The 17,930-nt window shown below is 35.2% G+C and overlaps 1 protein-coding gene across 5 annotated transcripts in view; it reads left to right on the forward strand.

The window, feature by feature from the left end:
• Positions 1 to 17,930, forward strand: part of SEMA6A (semaphorin 6A) — a 182,278-nt gene that overhangs the window by 151,369 nt on the left and 12,979 nt on the right. For 3 of the 5 annotated variants that reach the window (XM_032213594.1, XM_032213596.1, XM_032213595.1), the window contains one exon: positions 3,585 to 3,740. The exons of the other annotated variants lie outside the window; for them this stretch is intronic. In XM_032213594.1, the coding sequence (XP_032069485.1) occupies positions 3,585 to 3,740 (156 nt within the window). The remainder of the gene's footprint in view (positions 1 to 3,584; positions 3,741 to 17,930) is intronic. 5 annotated transcript variants of the gene reach the window in all.

Here is a 17,930-nt window from a genome sequence, read left to right on the forward strand (position 1 = left end):
CCATACCCCCCATACCAGTTAATCAAAATGTTTACAATGTTTCAATTGCATCTATGGAGAATAGAATAGAATAGAATAGAATAGAATAGAATAGAATAGAATCAACTGATCTAAAGTGTTGATCCTTTATCCTGCCCAAACATTCCAGTAAAACATTCCACACTATTTCCAATATTATTTCACACTGTCTGTTTCTTGTGTGATTTAGGATCAAACTGTAATCAGATAACCTATTAATAACCAAATCTTCCTGGCAGCTTCCCAGATTGGAAATAAAGATCTTTGTTTAGTGTACTTCAACCCTAGCATTTGCCAAAATTTCTGAGGTGTTACACATGTACTTTCCAAACAGACCCTAATGTGTTAGTAATAGAGGGGAAAAGCCTAAATTTCGATATTTGTATGAAACCCTTTCTAGTTCTGCTGCCACCTGGCACCCATTAATTTTTTTATATAGCTATAGCTTTTCATTATCACTGAGTTCTGCATATAGCTGAAGCATATGGTTTATCCCTTGGGTAAATATTTCTTCTAGATTATCACATTAAGAAAAAAGGCTTTACTGATATGAACAGATTAAACATAAAATCACCTATAGAACTCAGCTAACGTTTCTGTATTGAATGTGGAGCAAAATGTATATAAAATCCAGATATAAAATATAAGTGCTATTTGTCAAGAGCCACATACACTTATAATTCTTTTGGAAACAATTGCTATCTTGTGCTATGAACCACATCCCTTTTAAAGATAAATAAGATGTAAACAAATGTTAGGACTGTTCAGAGAAGGCTGGGTGAAAAACTCACTACACATTTTTTATGGCTAATCATGTTCTTGGAACTATGGATAAAGATGAACATGAAACTGGTATTCAACATAAGAATCGTTCCCTAATCAATATGATATCAAAACATTCCTTCTGTATTTGTATGCAATCTTGACAGATGTTAGGTCACATGCAACCTATACTTCCCCGCTCTCCAGGGGTGGGCTTCAAAAATTTTAGCAAAGGGTTGTCTGTTTGGTTGCTGGATGGGCGTGGCCATGGTGGGTGTGGCTTAGTCAGTCTCCTACACCATGGGAGGGGGGGTATTTTTGCCCTCCTTGGGTTCCGGAAGCTTTCCTCGAGCCCCGAAGAGGGTGAAAACAACCTCCCCAGGCTCCAGAGGCAGAAAACGGACCTCCAGTCTTCTCAAACTTCCGGTTGGCCCATTTTTCACCCTCTCCAAGCCTCAGTGCATGCCCTGCATCCAAAACTGGCTGCATGGGGGATTCAGGGGAGGGGCAGGGTGGGTGGGGCCAGCCAAGAGTGGGATTTGGGAGTTCTCTGAACTGCACAGAATCTTAGCTAGAGGTTCTCCTGGACTCTGCAAACTCCCAGCAACGCTCCCCAAGGATCTCTATGAAGTTCAATTTTAAGGATATTAGTTGCAGTAATCCCATTTACATAGAAGTCACGTTTTCCATTTTTTTAAATAGTAACTAAGGCCTGAAGCCAAGATTCATTTCCCCTTTGCAATCATCTTTGAATTATGTTTCCAAATAACTTGTAGATAAATAATAGGAAGTTTATTTTCTGTAGCTCCCTGTTTTTATATTTAAGGAATTATAATTCTGATAGTTATATGATTTGATGTTATATTATTAGATATGAGTTTAATATTCTGTAAAGTCTGATAATCAGTTCTGAGTCTTCAGTGTTATCGGGACCTGATGAAATTAAACTTACAATAAAAAAATAATATAGTTCAGTACTCACACTGACAAGCACTGTTGTGCTCTGAAGCAATCTGGTGCTTCATATATTTTGGGCTTCAGTAAGTATAAGCTTTAGCCTGAAGAGTTTTGAAAAAGATAAAGACTCCGGGAAACCTAATGATAGTTTACAAAGCCTGCTGGTTTGCCTCACATCCTTCCCCTTTGTCCTTTAGCTACCTATAGCTTTCCTCCTTTGCTCCTCTCTACTCTGTATTATTTAGTCCACTGGATTTTCCAAAACTGCGGTAGGGCCTGATCATCCAAAAGAAAGCCACATCACTTTGTATTACTGAGGTTAATGGTATCTTTTGAAGCCAGACCAAAAATGCACATTAGCTAAATGAAAGGTTTTGCATTGGATATGAGAAAGAATCTTTATGCAGTCCAGACATTTCAAGTAGTCTTTATATCCAGTATTGTGTTCTATGTTGATCTGATCTGCAAAATAAAATCTCATTGTCTACCTTTCATTGTAACTTTTTTATTCCAGTTGATGTAATCCTCTCAACATAATAGGCTAACTTTGAAAATTTTGTTTTGTATCCATTTTGATACCTGCTGCAGAATTTGTCTTCCAGTGGGTGGTGGATAGGTAGCAGAAGGAGATAGGTGTTCCCCATGCATAAGACCTTGTGGTGGATACTTGTTTTCTGTGGATAAGTCATTTTTAAGTAGAGTTGAACAACATTGATTGGGTCTTTATTCTCAACTTGTATTGCATGAGATTGTTTGGCTTAATCCTCCTCCACATTTCATTTGAAAGCATTTTCTATGATGGGCTGCAGCAGCTCTAGTAGCCACTTTTTAGAAAGAACCATATAAGGCCTCTTTTGTTTTTACTTAAATCTGCAATAGAACAGAACAGAACAGAACAGAATAGAATAGAATAGAATAGAATAGAATAGAATAGAATGGCATATGGCTCCTCGCTTGGCTACTCTCCCAAGATTAGTGAGCCACTGTGGGATTTTTTGTCTGCTATATATAGTTTCCTTGTAGGTGGCTTGTATTCTTTATTTTATTTTATTTTTACTGATTTTAAAATGGTAAGCCATCCAGAACTGCTTGGAGTCAGTCACTTTCTTAATCATATCATTTATATCAAATATATATGTATTTTTTTCAATTCTACTTTGTATAATAACCCCAAAAGTATGCAATCATCTGATAGCATGGAAAGACAGGATATAAACAATAAGGAACAATGGAACAATAAGGACTAATTCTTTGTAGCCCTTTTCTTAAGTTGAAAATCCCTCTGCAAAAGATGATGACCCAGCTTATAGTCAGGTATGGCTTGGTGTATGAGATGGCAGAAAGACAAAGAAATGTTGGGAAGAGAACATGTTTGCTTCTCATTCTGGTTTCTGGCCCCACCCATTGGTGTGGACTTGTAGCTTTGAAAAGTATTGTTTCTCCCTAGACTCTTAAGTCAGTCTTTGATTATATTAAAGTCTATAAGAGTCCATGTTATTTTGTTTCATTTGATTCTGCTCATATCCACGAACTCTGCTCACATTTCATAATGTTCTACTGGTTTCAGCTACCATTATGTTTTGCATAGTTGTAGGATTATTACACAAATAGTCAGGAGTTACACATTTTATTTGTATATAAATAAATTTTCGGGTAATTCATGTAGCTCACAGATTATCCTATCTTTCTGTCCGATGTTGTCCTGTGTGTTCCAAATGTGAGCAAACTTTTGATTTACAAGAGCTCAGATTCCTTCCTTGATATGGACATACAAACATCTTTAGAAATGTTACTTGCTACTAACTGCTTGTTCTCACTGTCCTTAACTGTATTTATGGTGCAAACAGGACACTCCAGTTCGCTACTTCCCACTTCAGACTCTCCAGCCCAACAGGGTTATGATGCCGGAGGGCACATACTAAATTGGAAGGATCACATTGGCTCATCTGAGAATACCAATCCATATGTGGCTGTTTCGTCTCATAATCACCAAGAGAAAAAGGGTAAGGCCTTGGAAATCATTCTTCCTGTGGGGGCAAGGGCGGGGGACTGACTTTAGTGTAACTGCTTCCAGCTACTGTATGGTACCATGAAGTTAAAGTCCTCATTCTGCTATTGTGTATCACACACATATACAAACACACCAAAATGAAGCATTTTTAAAAATAAATAAATACATAAATTTTATTCTAGCCATTCAATGAAAAACCACACAGAACAAATGCAAGACTATACATTTGAGTAGGTTTTGATACAAGATTGCAAGGTTTAATTCAGCTCAGATGGTAATAGTAATGTTAACAATGATGATTCTAAAATATAAATATAAAGCTTGGCTTTACATTAATCCCCACTTGCACTTCCAGTGGAGTACAGTACATAAAACTATTTTTTATTTTTAATTAATTTAAGCAGCACGTTCAACCATGAAGTGACATTAAAAAAATAATCATTTGATATTAAAGGTACACTCTACAAGAGATTCTACAATTCAAATTCAACTGAAATGATATTCACCTTGAAGTGACTCCATTCATTTTAAAGAAATTTTCTGAGCAGATTGTGCTTGAAAGAATTAAACAGAGTTGCTGATGACTGACCACAGTAAAATGCCACTTTGTTTGGGCTTTTCTTTATCTGTGGTTAAAAAAAAAGAAATAATTTAGTGAAGGGGGTTCATTTCTCTGTTGGCTTTTTAAATTTCAGTTTCAGAAATCGAATTGTTTTTAAGCCCTTTAAATTCTCCATTAAGAGAATTATCAGCTATATTAGCATACTCCTTTTCAGGCAGGTAATCCTAAGGCAGCACTATATCTTTATATGTGATTAATATTTTTCAGTAAAAGTTAGAATGGGCTAGGACCAAGCCATGAAAGATCACATATTAAATATAGAGAGAAAAGGGGCTTTGGGATGCATCAATTACTGCTAACTCCAACCTTACTCTTACTAAAAAAACATTCTGCTAAATTTCAAATGGAATGATTGTGATCATAAATGCTCAGATCGTGAAAATAATTCAGTCCAGCCTCACCAGTTCAGTGACACTTCTCAACAGGCAACTTTGATCAGATGAGAATTAAAGATGAGAATTAGAAAATTGATAAAGGCATCTTGTTCTATGTGGTTTTTTAAAAAATATTTTACAGCAGTTGTCTTAATGGACAGGATGTCTACTTTTCACTCCAAATTTCAAATCTTTGGTGAATTTATCATAAGTGGAAAGCTTATTGGATCATAATTATTTTGATTTGAAATTCTCTGAATGAAATTACCAGCGGGAATTTGTCAGAACTTAACTAGCTTATTTAAATACCATGGAATCTTTGGGGTCTAATTAGGAATATTAACAAAGCTGGAAGCAGTCTGTACACGTTAAAGCAAGCAAACAATGGTGGCAGAGGTGTCTGCATGGTTGTTTACCATTATCACATATCTTTGTGCTGTTCTTCCTTCCTTTGCCCACCTCAGCTCCACTTGCAGCAAAACAAACCAACAATATAATATGTTGCACACCCAAACCTACTTGCAGCTTATTCCTTGTTCAAGGGCAAAGGAAAGAGACATTAAACACTTTCTAAAGAGAGTGTTATGCTTAATCTTCTGTGTGTTCAGTTTGGTTGTGGATTTATTTTCTTGCAAATACTTTTCTTCATGCCTTGAATTTTTATTTTGCAAAATGCTTTTGGTGATTTGTTTTGTTTTGTTTTGTTATTCTTGTGAAAGGTGCTTTTCTTTACTTTGTTTCACACCCTTCAAAAATGACTTGCCTTTAATTGTACTAATTCTTCAGTCACTTGCTGCTTTGTTTCCAATGCCACTGATGCCTTGATGATGTCACATCATTTGTTCAGCTTTTCAATTCTACGCAAATATCTCATGGGAATATCTTGGGAAGGAGGGGCTAATTAAATGGGTTTTACTCATGGGAATGTGACATTTGTGCACACTGCAGCTTTAGTCGCTAAATATACTCCAGAAGTGCTGTTGGGAGAAGGCCTCACAATTCTTGGCAAGATGAAAAACAAAGAGTATGATATGTAGCATATAAACTCTGTGTTGCCTTTCTTCTTTCTGGTTTGAATTTTGACCATTGAAAAACCTCTCCCATTACGCAACAATGCTGCTCATTTGAATTGGCAAAAATTTACAACTTCTGCTATCACATAATTCTCCGGAATATGCTTTTTGTTCATTGTTTTGATTCGGTTTTCTTTTGCTTTTTGCATTATTTGCAGTGTTCTTTTATTTCTGTCTGTCCTCATTTTTATTAAAGCTTGTATTTCTCACATAGCAATCTACTAACTTTCCCTCCTGCTACCATTGTACATAGTCTTTCCCCCTGCCTGCTTCCATAACAGAAAATCCTTCCTATGGAATTTCCAAGGCTCAACTCTATTTAGTATGAAGTAGTATTTAACTGCTGTTCTTAAATATCCTACTAACTGGAAGAATGTAAAGGAAGAAAGTAGAATAATATTCTCTAGCAATAACAACTCATTACTGTTTTGTTGCCTACTGTCCCTTGTCTGTTACCCCTTTTTCTTCATTAGAAATTCCTGATATATATTGTGTTCTCTGCTTGTTGTTCGCTGTGTAGATTTCTCAAGCTGTTCTTTTTAAGCCAGAAACTCAAGCATAGATACAGGTCCAACTTTGTTATTATTATTTTTCTAAAGTTGTACTGATCCCATCATGCAAACAATGGAACAATTCGGGCTTTTCCACAGGCTTTTGAAAAATCAATTCTGAAATTGATTAAAGAAAAGTTATCTTTGATGAAAGTAATCCTGACAATTTATTTCCAAGCATGAGGTTAAATAGTCTAATCACAGTATTTCTCACATTTGATTCTGTTAGCTCTCTTTTACAATTTACTCTTCAAATAAGAGATTTAGACTCATGAATGTAATTATTTTGGGGCTCCAATTTCATTTGACCTAAAATAAGCAATCTATTAAAATAAACCCATTATTTTACAAATGAAAAATAATTTTTTACGAATTTACCCAATTTGAGGTAAATTCATAGCTAAGTCTAAATTATTTACAGTTCATTTTGAAGTCCCTTGGATATTTAATGACTGAGAAATGGAGTATAAACATAACAGTAATAAATATTATGAAGTTTGTGTCACATTCAAAAAGCTAACCTTTTCCCCATTTTTTCAATATTATAAATTTATGTATATATTTGTTTATATCCTGCCTTTATTATTTTTACAAATAACTCAAAGTGGCAAACATATCCAACACACTTTCCTCCTCTTATTTTTCCCTCAACAACAACCCTGTGAGGTGAGTTGGGCTGAGAGAGAATGACAGGTCAAGGTCACCCAGCTGGCTTTCAAGGCTAAAGTTCTAGTCCTCTGCTTTATAGCCTAGTGCCTTAATCACTAGATCTGACTGTCATAATAATGACAAAGTAGATATAAAAAGCAGCTTAAAATCAAACTCCTGTAACTTACAAGAGAAAATGCAATCTCCTCAATGTGTGTGTTTTGTGTGTATCAGGAGAACAGGACAACTTTTAAAAAAATTATGAGGTGTTCAAAATTATATTTGCACACAGAGTACCATATTTCGTGGTACTCTACTTAAAGCTGCATGGAAAATGTTATAGTGCCAAGGAAGCTGAACTAATAAAGTGAAAGTGTTTTTAATGAAGGAGCAGAAAAAGATGATAGCCAAATCTTCCAAGCAGCTGTGTTCTGAAAAGAGGAAAAAGGTATTTCTCATTCCTTTTCTTGCATTTCTTGTGCTTGGGTTTTTGCGCTAGTAAATTTCACTTTCATTACTATATTTAAGAATATTGAGAATGTCTGCATAATATGCTTGTTAATGACTGCTAACCAAGTAATGTATTAATATCATTATTTTTATGATTTTAAAGTTATTGATAGATTTCAGTTAAAAGGATGTTGGAAATAACATTTCCAAGGTCAGCTGAATACTTTGCAGCTCATTTAGGATATGTAACATTGATAAAAGGACCAAATAAAATCTGTCAGGCCAAATGGCAATTTTATAATCAATTCCATCTTTGAAGGCCAAGGAACCAAGACTAATTTTTAAAATGCATGTGGCTGGAGTCATTCTTGTTTTTAGTAAACCAATTGGATAACCAACATCAAAAGCAAACTCTTGAGTATGTGACATTAAAGAAGATGGCAAATTTTCTTCTTTGTTGTGTGGATTTTACAGCAGTGAGTTTCTCATGCTTGAGGTGCTGGGGTTTCCAAGTAGCCTAACAGAGCAGAATTAGTCTGTCTGACTCTGTTTCCACCGTTTCTTCAACATCTGGCAGGGATCTGTAATTAGACTCCAAGTAATAACTTATACGTATTTGCTTTTTATTGAATTGCATGAACTGCCTTACATTATACTACATCCTCTTTCAGATCAAGACAAAAATGTCTTTACTGTTTATAGTGAAGCAGAAGTTTGTTTAGATTAACTAACACCCTATAGTATCCTTTTTCCTCGGTAGATCCTTTGATTAATAACTGTCCAATTCTTGTAAACATCTTTCAAGTATGTCATAAAAGGTTTATTTTTAAATAGGAGGTTTAAGCCAAAGTGGAAAAATAGATTTGAAACAAAACATTTATATGAGACAATAGAAAAACAGCTATATTTGGCAATATGGAAAACTGACATAAATCTTTTCTAACAGCAGTATTCTACAATTGTATATATAGTATGGTTTTACTGTGAGGACAGAAATACACCCATACCAATTGATTGTGAAGATGAAAAGCTATACAAAGACTACAAGATAACACTACCACAGGATACACAATTACAGATCATTCCATCAACAGCAGTCCATATTGGACAAACGAATGTACATGTTAACTTATATAGGAGTAGATAAACATAAGATACATATGCATGCATACATTATATGTAAATATGTATGTATGTGGCTCTTATAATTATATTTCCATGAAAGACCATCATGATATCATAATGCATTTTTATCATTTAGTGTCATCATGATAAAGAATGGATGCCTGCTATACATCTTAAAGGCTAAATTATATTATATTCACAATGTATTAATTTTTACTTAGTTATTAGACTTAAATTGACATCTGGATGCAGAACTATAGTAAGCAAAAATACAGAATATAGATTAGTTTCACCTAGCCTTTTTTAATCTTCCACTCATTTTCAGAAGGCATAGCACAGTAGTCTAGCGAAACTCAAATACTCGCTGTTGGCAATTGCAGGTCATTTTGACAGCTGAATAGTATAAAATAATATTGTTCCAAAGCTAAAGTAGTTCAGCTTCATAGGAATATAGGCAGAGATATAAACTCTGTCCTGAGCCCTGCTGTATAGATTTATCTATTATTTGAGATAAAATGAGCTATAAACTTCCCTAACTTAGGATTGTGAGTCCCTATACAGAATTGCTTCTTTTATTATTCCCTATTGATTGTGTGTGTGTATGTGTATCTGTGTGTGTATGTCATACAGACCTACAGAGCATAAAAAACATGTAAAATCCATTTTAAAAAACTCTAAGGCAATCTCATTTCAACAAAACAAAACAAATCCTTGTACTAAAGCAAGTCTACCCTCATCAACATTCAGATGATCTAAAGAAGCCCTCAAAAAAACCATATCTACCCTTTAGATATCCAGAGTCAAGGTTTTGCACAAGAGAATCAGTGGTGAGTTCCTACTGGTTCGGACTGGTTCAGCCAAACCAGTAGTGGTTTGACGGCCTGGATTGCTGGAACCGCCAGTAACCCAGGCTTGCCGCACCCCCAAGCAATAGGCACCCCCATCTTAGTTTTTTGCACCCACGAGCAAACCAGCAGTAGTGGCTTCTGGAACCCACCCCTGAAGAGAATGTATCAGCTACACCCTTTAGATGCTTACAATTATTAAGGAATTGAAAGACATGGTGTTGTTTCCAAATATTTATGCCTCCAGCTCCACTGGAAAAATTATTTTGAACTAAACCATAAGTTATTAAAATTCTTTATAAAAGTAATGGTAAAGTTGAGTTGAGGAAGAAAAAGTAGTTTAACTAGCTTTTATACCCTTCCTCCAAAACAACAATTATTTCTGCTGCACAAATAATAACAGTTTTTATACTTGCCTCTGCTCACTCCTCGCAGCCCCCTCTACACAGTTAGTAAAAGCTTCAACTAGGCAATATATATCTCATAAAAAATATAGAAATAAAAGGCAGACCTGTCCTGCCAGAGCAACTTTCTATTCTCCAAAGCATTGCATGTGACTTCCAATTAATAGAATTAAAAGCAAATAATTTAGTTCCACTTAGCAAAGGGAGCTGAAAATCCATAAATGAAAGAGTTCTAAATATACTTAATGTTAACTGATTTACATGCTGCCTATATTCCCACAGATAATAATACATCTATTTCTTAGGCTATCTGGACTATCCAATTTTTTCTTTTGAACCATAGCTCCCAGATTTATTTGGAAAAAGGATTTAAATTGCTTATTTCCATATCCAATTAATATTTATGAAGATATTTAAATATGTTTTTATTTTTATATTCACATTTTTGCAATTTGTGTTTCCCAATGATTAATATGTGTTTATAATGTTATGATTAGTGTGATTAATTAAAATCATATTTAATGCATATCCTAAAGGAGATGCAATAATTGGTAATTGGTTCAAAGGTCTTAAAATTCCCAAAATTTATTATATTCAAGATATAAAAGATATTTCTTTTTTTAAAAAAATATTCATAAAGAGAAAATAAACCCCAAATCCTATTTGTTGAATATCCATATTTATTTTAAAAAGAGATGGTTTTCCCAGACTATGAATAAATGGGAGCAAGGCAGTGATGGTATTCAGGTGGTTCGGACTGGGTCAGGCAAACTGATAGCGACGACCTTCAGGTGGGCCCGCCCAATGCTATTCCGTCCTATTTAGCCACGTTTTCTAAGCCATGCACGTGAGTAAACTGCATGAGTGGAAGGCCATTCACATTTTCAGGGTGCAGAGAACCAGTGGTAAAATTATGTGAAATCCACCTCTGGAGTAAGGGTTAGTAAGGCATGTATTACATACGTGAAAATAACAGAAGATGCTGTTAAAAAAATTTAAAAATTGAAAGATTGGAGAATGGATGGAATCTGTGAGAGCCAACAATGGCTTCTTGGAGGGAGGGACCATGGCCTCATTCAGACCTGGCAGAATTATCACCTCCCTTAAAGAAGTGCCACCACATGTAGCCATCCACATGTTGTCTCCTGAGAGGCCTTAACAGCCAGGAGAGACATGTCCCTCTATGGATCTAAAATACAAGTGGCCAATCCTGAGGACACTGCCCATTTTATCAGGACTAGCAGATTGAAACCCTTTGGGGGCAATGAAGGAGGGCCAGGTTCCAGTTAACTCCACAGCATTACAGAGTTATAAAATTTACCTCTTATTATATGGTTACAGCGTAATCCCTCTTCTTTCTATAATCTATCCTTCAAACCATTAAATCATGTTCATTTTTGTGTTTTACACAAAAAGTCAATAAAAGTTTTCCAGACAGGAGTAAATGTAGATACTATACTCTAAACAGACTAAGTATTTGAATCCAGAATTTTCTAGCTTTTTTATGCAAATCCACAGAGCATGATAAAATGTCCCTTCTTATTCACATTTCCAATATAAATTTGAAGTGCCTTTATAATTCTAGACAATCGCTTGTAGCATATACCAACATATCATTTTATTAAAATTCTCTTTATGATTATAACTTAGTACTTCAGTCTTTTCATCCATTGTTCTATAAATATGCATGCATCTTATCAGTATTCTTTTGTTTCAGATGTCAATAGAATTTATATCAGTTTATCATTTGGACACAATTCTGTTTCAATTCTATTTCAAATTCAGCCTGACAATGATCAAAGTCATGAACTCTTTTGTCTACTTTAACTCTTCCCAATAATTGTAAATAAGAGAGCGCTAATAACTATAAGGTAATTCTTACAAAAGTCTCTTACTAATACTTAGTCACATTCACACTTTGTTTTCCTCTGTGTTCAAGGACATATCACTTCATCATCCAGGGCCCTCTGAAAATCAAATGGTACTCCCAAATCCATGGTATAAAATAGTCCTGATACAGATAATTTAGTCAAAGACTATCATACTCCCATTTCCAAGCAGAGATTAAGATGTCAATAAAGTGTGTAACAGAACCTCAAGGACAACCTTCTGGAACTGACGAGATCCATTTGAGTCTTGACATTAATTTATTGTGTGTAAGCCTTCTCTCCTTGCAGCCAGGGGAACTCCAAGTCAACAGGAAGTAATCTGACTATAACAAGGCATTGAAGGTAAAATCGCCTAAATTCAGATCACATCACCACTACTTTGAGATAAAGAACATATCTGATGTGCATCTCCCACTATGTGTCAGGTCCTCAGTTATATAGATCTGGTCCATGGTTGCCATCTTAGCCATGCACCCCCAAGCAGCTTCTAAATCTGCATCTAAAGAATGCAGTTTGAAGTCTCTCAATGCCATAAGTTTGGGGACTCCGTTATCAACCCACCTGCAGTATTAAGTAGTTCTGGTAAGGAGGTTGGCAGACCTGCGGAAATTATATCAGATGCCCTTTTTTCTCTATTCTGTTATCCTTTATTATCCCTCCATCATTGTACTCTTTTATTTTTTTGTTGTTTTTGCTGGAAGGAAGGGAATGTGTGAAGTGGAATATTTCTGTCTTTCATAGTAATTTGTGGATGAAGAAATGGTTGGTATATGCATATGAGTTCAATTAGTTTTATAAATGAAACACCTTTAGTTACAGATAATTAATTGTAATCAGTTTCATATGTATCTTTATGCTCCTGGCCATGTACTTTTTTAGAGTGTTAAGGAAAATATGTGCATATTTGCATCCATGTATACCAAATTTGCTGGGGAGGACAAAATTTCTAGAATTGTTTCCTTTGGAGGAGAAACCTCAAGTCGACCAAGTTGGAGAAATTAGACATTACAAAGGATTTTTGTTAATTTATAATAATTTTCTATCTGTTCTTTCCTTTTGAGAGATTGTTTTAAATTCAAGATTATACTCCTTTTCGGTAATGTGATATAGTAGCTTTATAAAGAAAGGTTATTAATTTTGCTTCTCATCATGTCTTACGCCAACAGTATAATATATATTTTTACTTCATTCCAATTAGTAAATCATAGTTATGAATGTAGTATACGTTGTATCTACCATTAATCACACTAACCAAACAGACATGAGATGATACAAATGATCATACGCTCTATGAAGGGGACGTTTTGAAGAGTCATGAGTTGTAGTTTGTTTTATGGAACTTCCAATCAGTGATTGAGACCATGCAATGATACAATAATATTACCAAAGAGGTAGAGTTGAAATGCTATGCCTTATTTCTTCACATTTTTCAAAGAAGGGTTTTAGAATAATAGTGGGATGGATGCCCCTCAAACGTGTCTTTCATTCTAACTTGAATTGAGTTATAAAACTTGGGGAGGGAGGGAGGAATAAAAATCATATTGCCACAAATATTAGGAAGGGAATCTCAAGATCTGGGATGCTATAATACCAGCATACGCCTGAATTGCTATACTCCAAATCAGATAGTTCTGATATTCCAAATCAGACATTTCTGATTTTTGTACAGATATATGATAATATTTTTGTTGCAAACAACTGAGCAATTTAAGTACTTATAATTATAGCTTGTTAATATTCACCTGATGTTTGTGATCCATTCTGAAGATTTTCAAGATATCATAAAACAATAGAAAAATGAAGTTCAGGTATTGATAAGGATTTTTTTTAAAAAACTATGCATCGAATGTCAGTGTTTTACAAAACAAACCTCTGGGATATTTTTTCATTCCAAAAATAGATTCATTTTAAAAAGCTGATGATTTTACCTCCAAAAATAGAGTAAATTGCCTCTACCAAAATGGATTTTAAAACGATAACACTCATTCTATTTTCTTTAAGTTTCTTCTTGACCAAAGTACAACCAAAATAATTATCAATTAAACATTTGTCATTTCTAAGGTATGCCCCTGCACTCAGGTGAAATCTTTATAATGCTCAGAGCAAGTGAGGGGCAGCAGAAAGTATGTTCTCACTAACTGTTTAATACTCCTGTCCTGGTGTTCCCATTGTGTTTCTGTAACTGTATCCAGCTAACAATTGAGATAATCAGTTGTGTCTACCTATAACCTGTAACATTTCTAATGTGCCAATAGGGATAGACATTCTTGATTATATCTCTGTTGTTCTCACAACAGGATAAATTATGCTTAGTGTTGCTTTGTTGCTTGTATATAGGAAACACAAAAGGTCAATGGAATCTCCAGCTTTCATCTATGTTCAAGATAGGGGGTGGGAGAATGAAATCATTCCTTCCCTTCAATAACTGGGGGAAAGCCTTGGGCTTGTCTCAGGAAAGCTTGCCTAACCTCTTTCCATGACAAGAAGGTGCATGCATGCCATTGAACTCTTACAGTACATATAGGGCAGGGACATATTTTAACTAGATCTTGACAGTAAGTAGATACTACCTAAAATTCCATTTATCAATGAGTACATTATATATAGTCAGAGATTGTAAAGTTTCTAAATATGCAGAATCCACATGCATAGACCTGGTAGGTAGCATACTCTCCTTTCAATCAATACACTTTCATTTCAACATCTGGATCAAGAATAGTTTGCATATGTTGCCCAATCTTATGGATGTTTTTGAGTTCATTTCAAAGGTTGAAATGCCTATAGATCAGAATCTTTGGGATCCATCTCTCATCTAATTATGCATATTGATGATAGAATGTCTTACAATGTAAGATCTGGGAAATTGGGGAATAGAAGTTGAACCGTTAATCTCATCTTCCATTTACATATTTAGCACATATGCAGTCTTGTTCTGTAAAAAAAGATAATGGTGTTCATCAGAAAAAGTGATCCAGACACTAATGCACTAGTAAATTTCTGGCTTAGGTTTTTCTCTAAGCTATTTAAAGCTCAACCTCTGGAATAGTTTCCAGGATTATATCATTTGTTTATTTTTTTTTCTTTGAATACAGGAGAGTGCTTTCAAAAGAGAGAGAGAGAGAGAAAAGGAATAAATACCCAAGATAAAATAGCTTAGAGTATCAATGTCATTAGCTAAACCAAAAATGCAGTGATAACAAAAGCCTTGGCAAATGTTGTTTTTCCTACTCCAACTCATTTATACCAACCAATAGGCCTTTGTTCAAAAGATGGCTTCCGTTCAAAGTATTTGCCAAATACAAACAACTCTCTCAGCAAGTCAACAGCCCAGTTATTGACTGACACTAGATGCAAGAAAGGCATTTGAGCAATCTGCTAACAAAGCAACAGAAATTTAATTTCTGGCGTTATCTGGTAGATACAACTCCATAGTTTTCTGGCTTTCTTTCAGAGAAGCATGAAACAGCTCCATCCTCTTCCACGCTTTTAATCTTTAATTCTTCTCAGATGTACTAATCTGAGTTCATAATAGTTAGACAACGTGTTGCCTTTGAGTAGCCTCATATCTGTGGAGATTGTGGAGTAGTTACCTTAGTACCTTCCAAGCTTCCAGACCACCTTATCTCATTTTTAAAGGTTCTTTAAAAGAGAGGTATAAGTTTATCTTTAACTTGTATGGTTCAATATTAACTACCTTCAATATGTTTATGTCTACATGCCTTGAATTAACATGCCTTGATCTAACATCCCAAATTAGAAGCCAGGCTGGCAATGTCAATGTTTCCTGAGGGTATTAGGTTAGGAAGATTGGTCTACAGTTCTAATAGCAGTTGGCCAGAGTTCAATACCTTAGCTAAAGAGAATGGATCTGGACAATGAACCTAGGGACTTTTGTGTGCAAAGCATATGCTTTTCTCTGATTTCCAGAGAAACAGAGTAGTAATTTTAGCTAAGAGCCATCCCCTTTGCATCTGCTTGTATTTGAACCGCAGGTTGATTCTGTGGTTGTCTGTTGTGTACCAGACTTAGTATCTCAGGATAAATGCTTAAGCCCTGCATATAACTACTGCTTCCATACTTCAAAAGCCATGACTCAGGGATGGGTGGATGGAGATAGATAGAGATGGATGGATGGATGGATGGATGGATGGATGGATGGATGGATGGACGGACGGATGATAGATAGACAGACAGATAGACAGATTCATATCCCAACAGTTGCAAAAAAGAGTTGAGCTCCAGAGAACCACTACTTGTTAGTGTTAATAGCACACAGGCTATTTCATTACAAAATAGTGTCTTACATTTTTAATTATCATTTCAATGTGAATTGTTCTCAGCTTAAATTATTGTAAATTCAATTGATGCAAATCATGAAAATGTTTTGGAGAACAATAAAGAAAATAATCAAATGATAGTCCTTTAATATTTAATATGGATTTTCCACATATTTACTTGCATATCCAATAAGAACGCTTGTCTTTTATCCTAATGATGCCTGAAAAGTAGATTAATCTCTCAACCCTGCTTACAATCTATATGCAAATACCCAACATATCTTCCATACCATGTTTTATGCATATGGTCTGTCACTCTTAGACAGCATAAATCACTCATTATTTAGGATAAATCAGATAATTTGAAATGGAGACTGTTAATTCCACCAGCAAGGGCTATCCTTCAATTTTTTTCTTGGGAATATATTGCTATTTTTCTAAAAATATCAAGTGTCCAGATTGATTAAATAACTATCAGATATATTTAATCCACATTAGATAACTACCGTGTTTCCCCAAAAATAAGACAGGATCCTAATTTATCACATTAGCCCTTAGATAGACTAAGTTATAAAATATCTCACTATCATTCCATCCTGGAAGTTATTAAGCACTACAGGAGCATTCCTGTTTGGCAGGAAAGGGTTTTATCAGCTATTATCCAACCCATTGCAAGGAAAAAGAATGGAAGATATTTTTCTGTGCAACCTTCACGATTAGTTGCTTCTTCTGGACTTCCAAGAGTAGTACGGTAACTATGTGGGTGATACTTCCTTTAAATAAAAGGCTCGATGTTAAGCATTCTTTTAAAAGTTGGGTGTGTTCCTGGAGCACACTTTGTAAACAACGTATTTTTCAAATGTATTATTTGTTCCTAAAAGTGGCAGTTCTAAGCATGTGTTTTCGTTCATAACATTGCTTAATCCACTATGTTGTTTTGCTTTGGAAAGCTTTCTCAGGAGTGCCTGTTTGGCTCTTATTCTTGTGCATATTTTCAATTTATTTGTTGATCAAATTTATATGCCACCATCTCACTATATGTGTGAATCTTGGTATTTTATAAATACAAAGACTATAAAAATCATTAGAGAGAAGAAGAGAGGAGGGAGGGAGGAGTATACATAGATATAGGGTATAGATATATGCAAAGTTAAACAGTCAGAGAAAGCACCCACAACCCACCTAGCACCCCTAAGAATGCTTGCCACTATTGGATCCCTGTATTAGTTGGCAAAGCCAGATCTTAATGCACTTCTGGAAAGCCAAAAGTATGGGAGCCAACCTCCCCTCTGGAGGCAAGATGTTCCCTAGGCAGGAGGCAATATCAGTAAAAGTTCTTTCAGAATCAACACTGCTTCAGGACTTGAAACTTCAGGTGGCAATCTTACCACTGCTCTGGTTTCATGCCAATGTGGCAAAAAGAGTGAGAAGAAAGATGGGACTGGTTGGGTCAAAGAGGCAGGCAGTTCCTGCACTCTGTATTTGGCTGGTGGGGAATTGCTGGCCTCAGTCCAGTACTGCTGAGCTGCATAGTGAAAAGTTAACAAGCAGTTTGTAGAATTGCAATGAATCGGCTAGTACCATCCCAATGCATTCTACCTCAACCTTCTTTTCTATCTTTTTTCATACCTGTGACATGGAAAAAAAAGAAATTATCACCTGCCTATTCAGCCTGGTACTTCTTAAAATAAAATTAATAGCTTCTACAACATTTTTTCATATTTTTTGTAATACTATGAAATAATATTCATCCTTTGGGATTTTTTTTGAATGTTTGCATTTCTTGACACTGAACATTATCAGAAATTATGGATCTTACCGATCTATCCAGGGAGTCTGAGTGGACAAATAACACTGGTCATACAACACATTCTCATCCCACGTGAAAAAGTTATTCTTCATCTCAGTTCAAACAATTCATTTA

Source organism: Thamnophis elegans, chromosome 3 (genome assembly GCF_009769535.1).
Source record: "Thamnophis elegans isolate rThaEle1 chromosome 3, rThaEle1.pri, whole genome shotgun sequence".
Classification (NCBI taxonomy): Eukaryota; Metazoa; Chordata; class Lepidosauria; order Squamata; family Colubridae; genus Thamnophis; species Thamnophis elegans.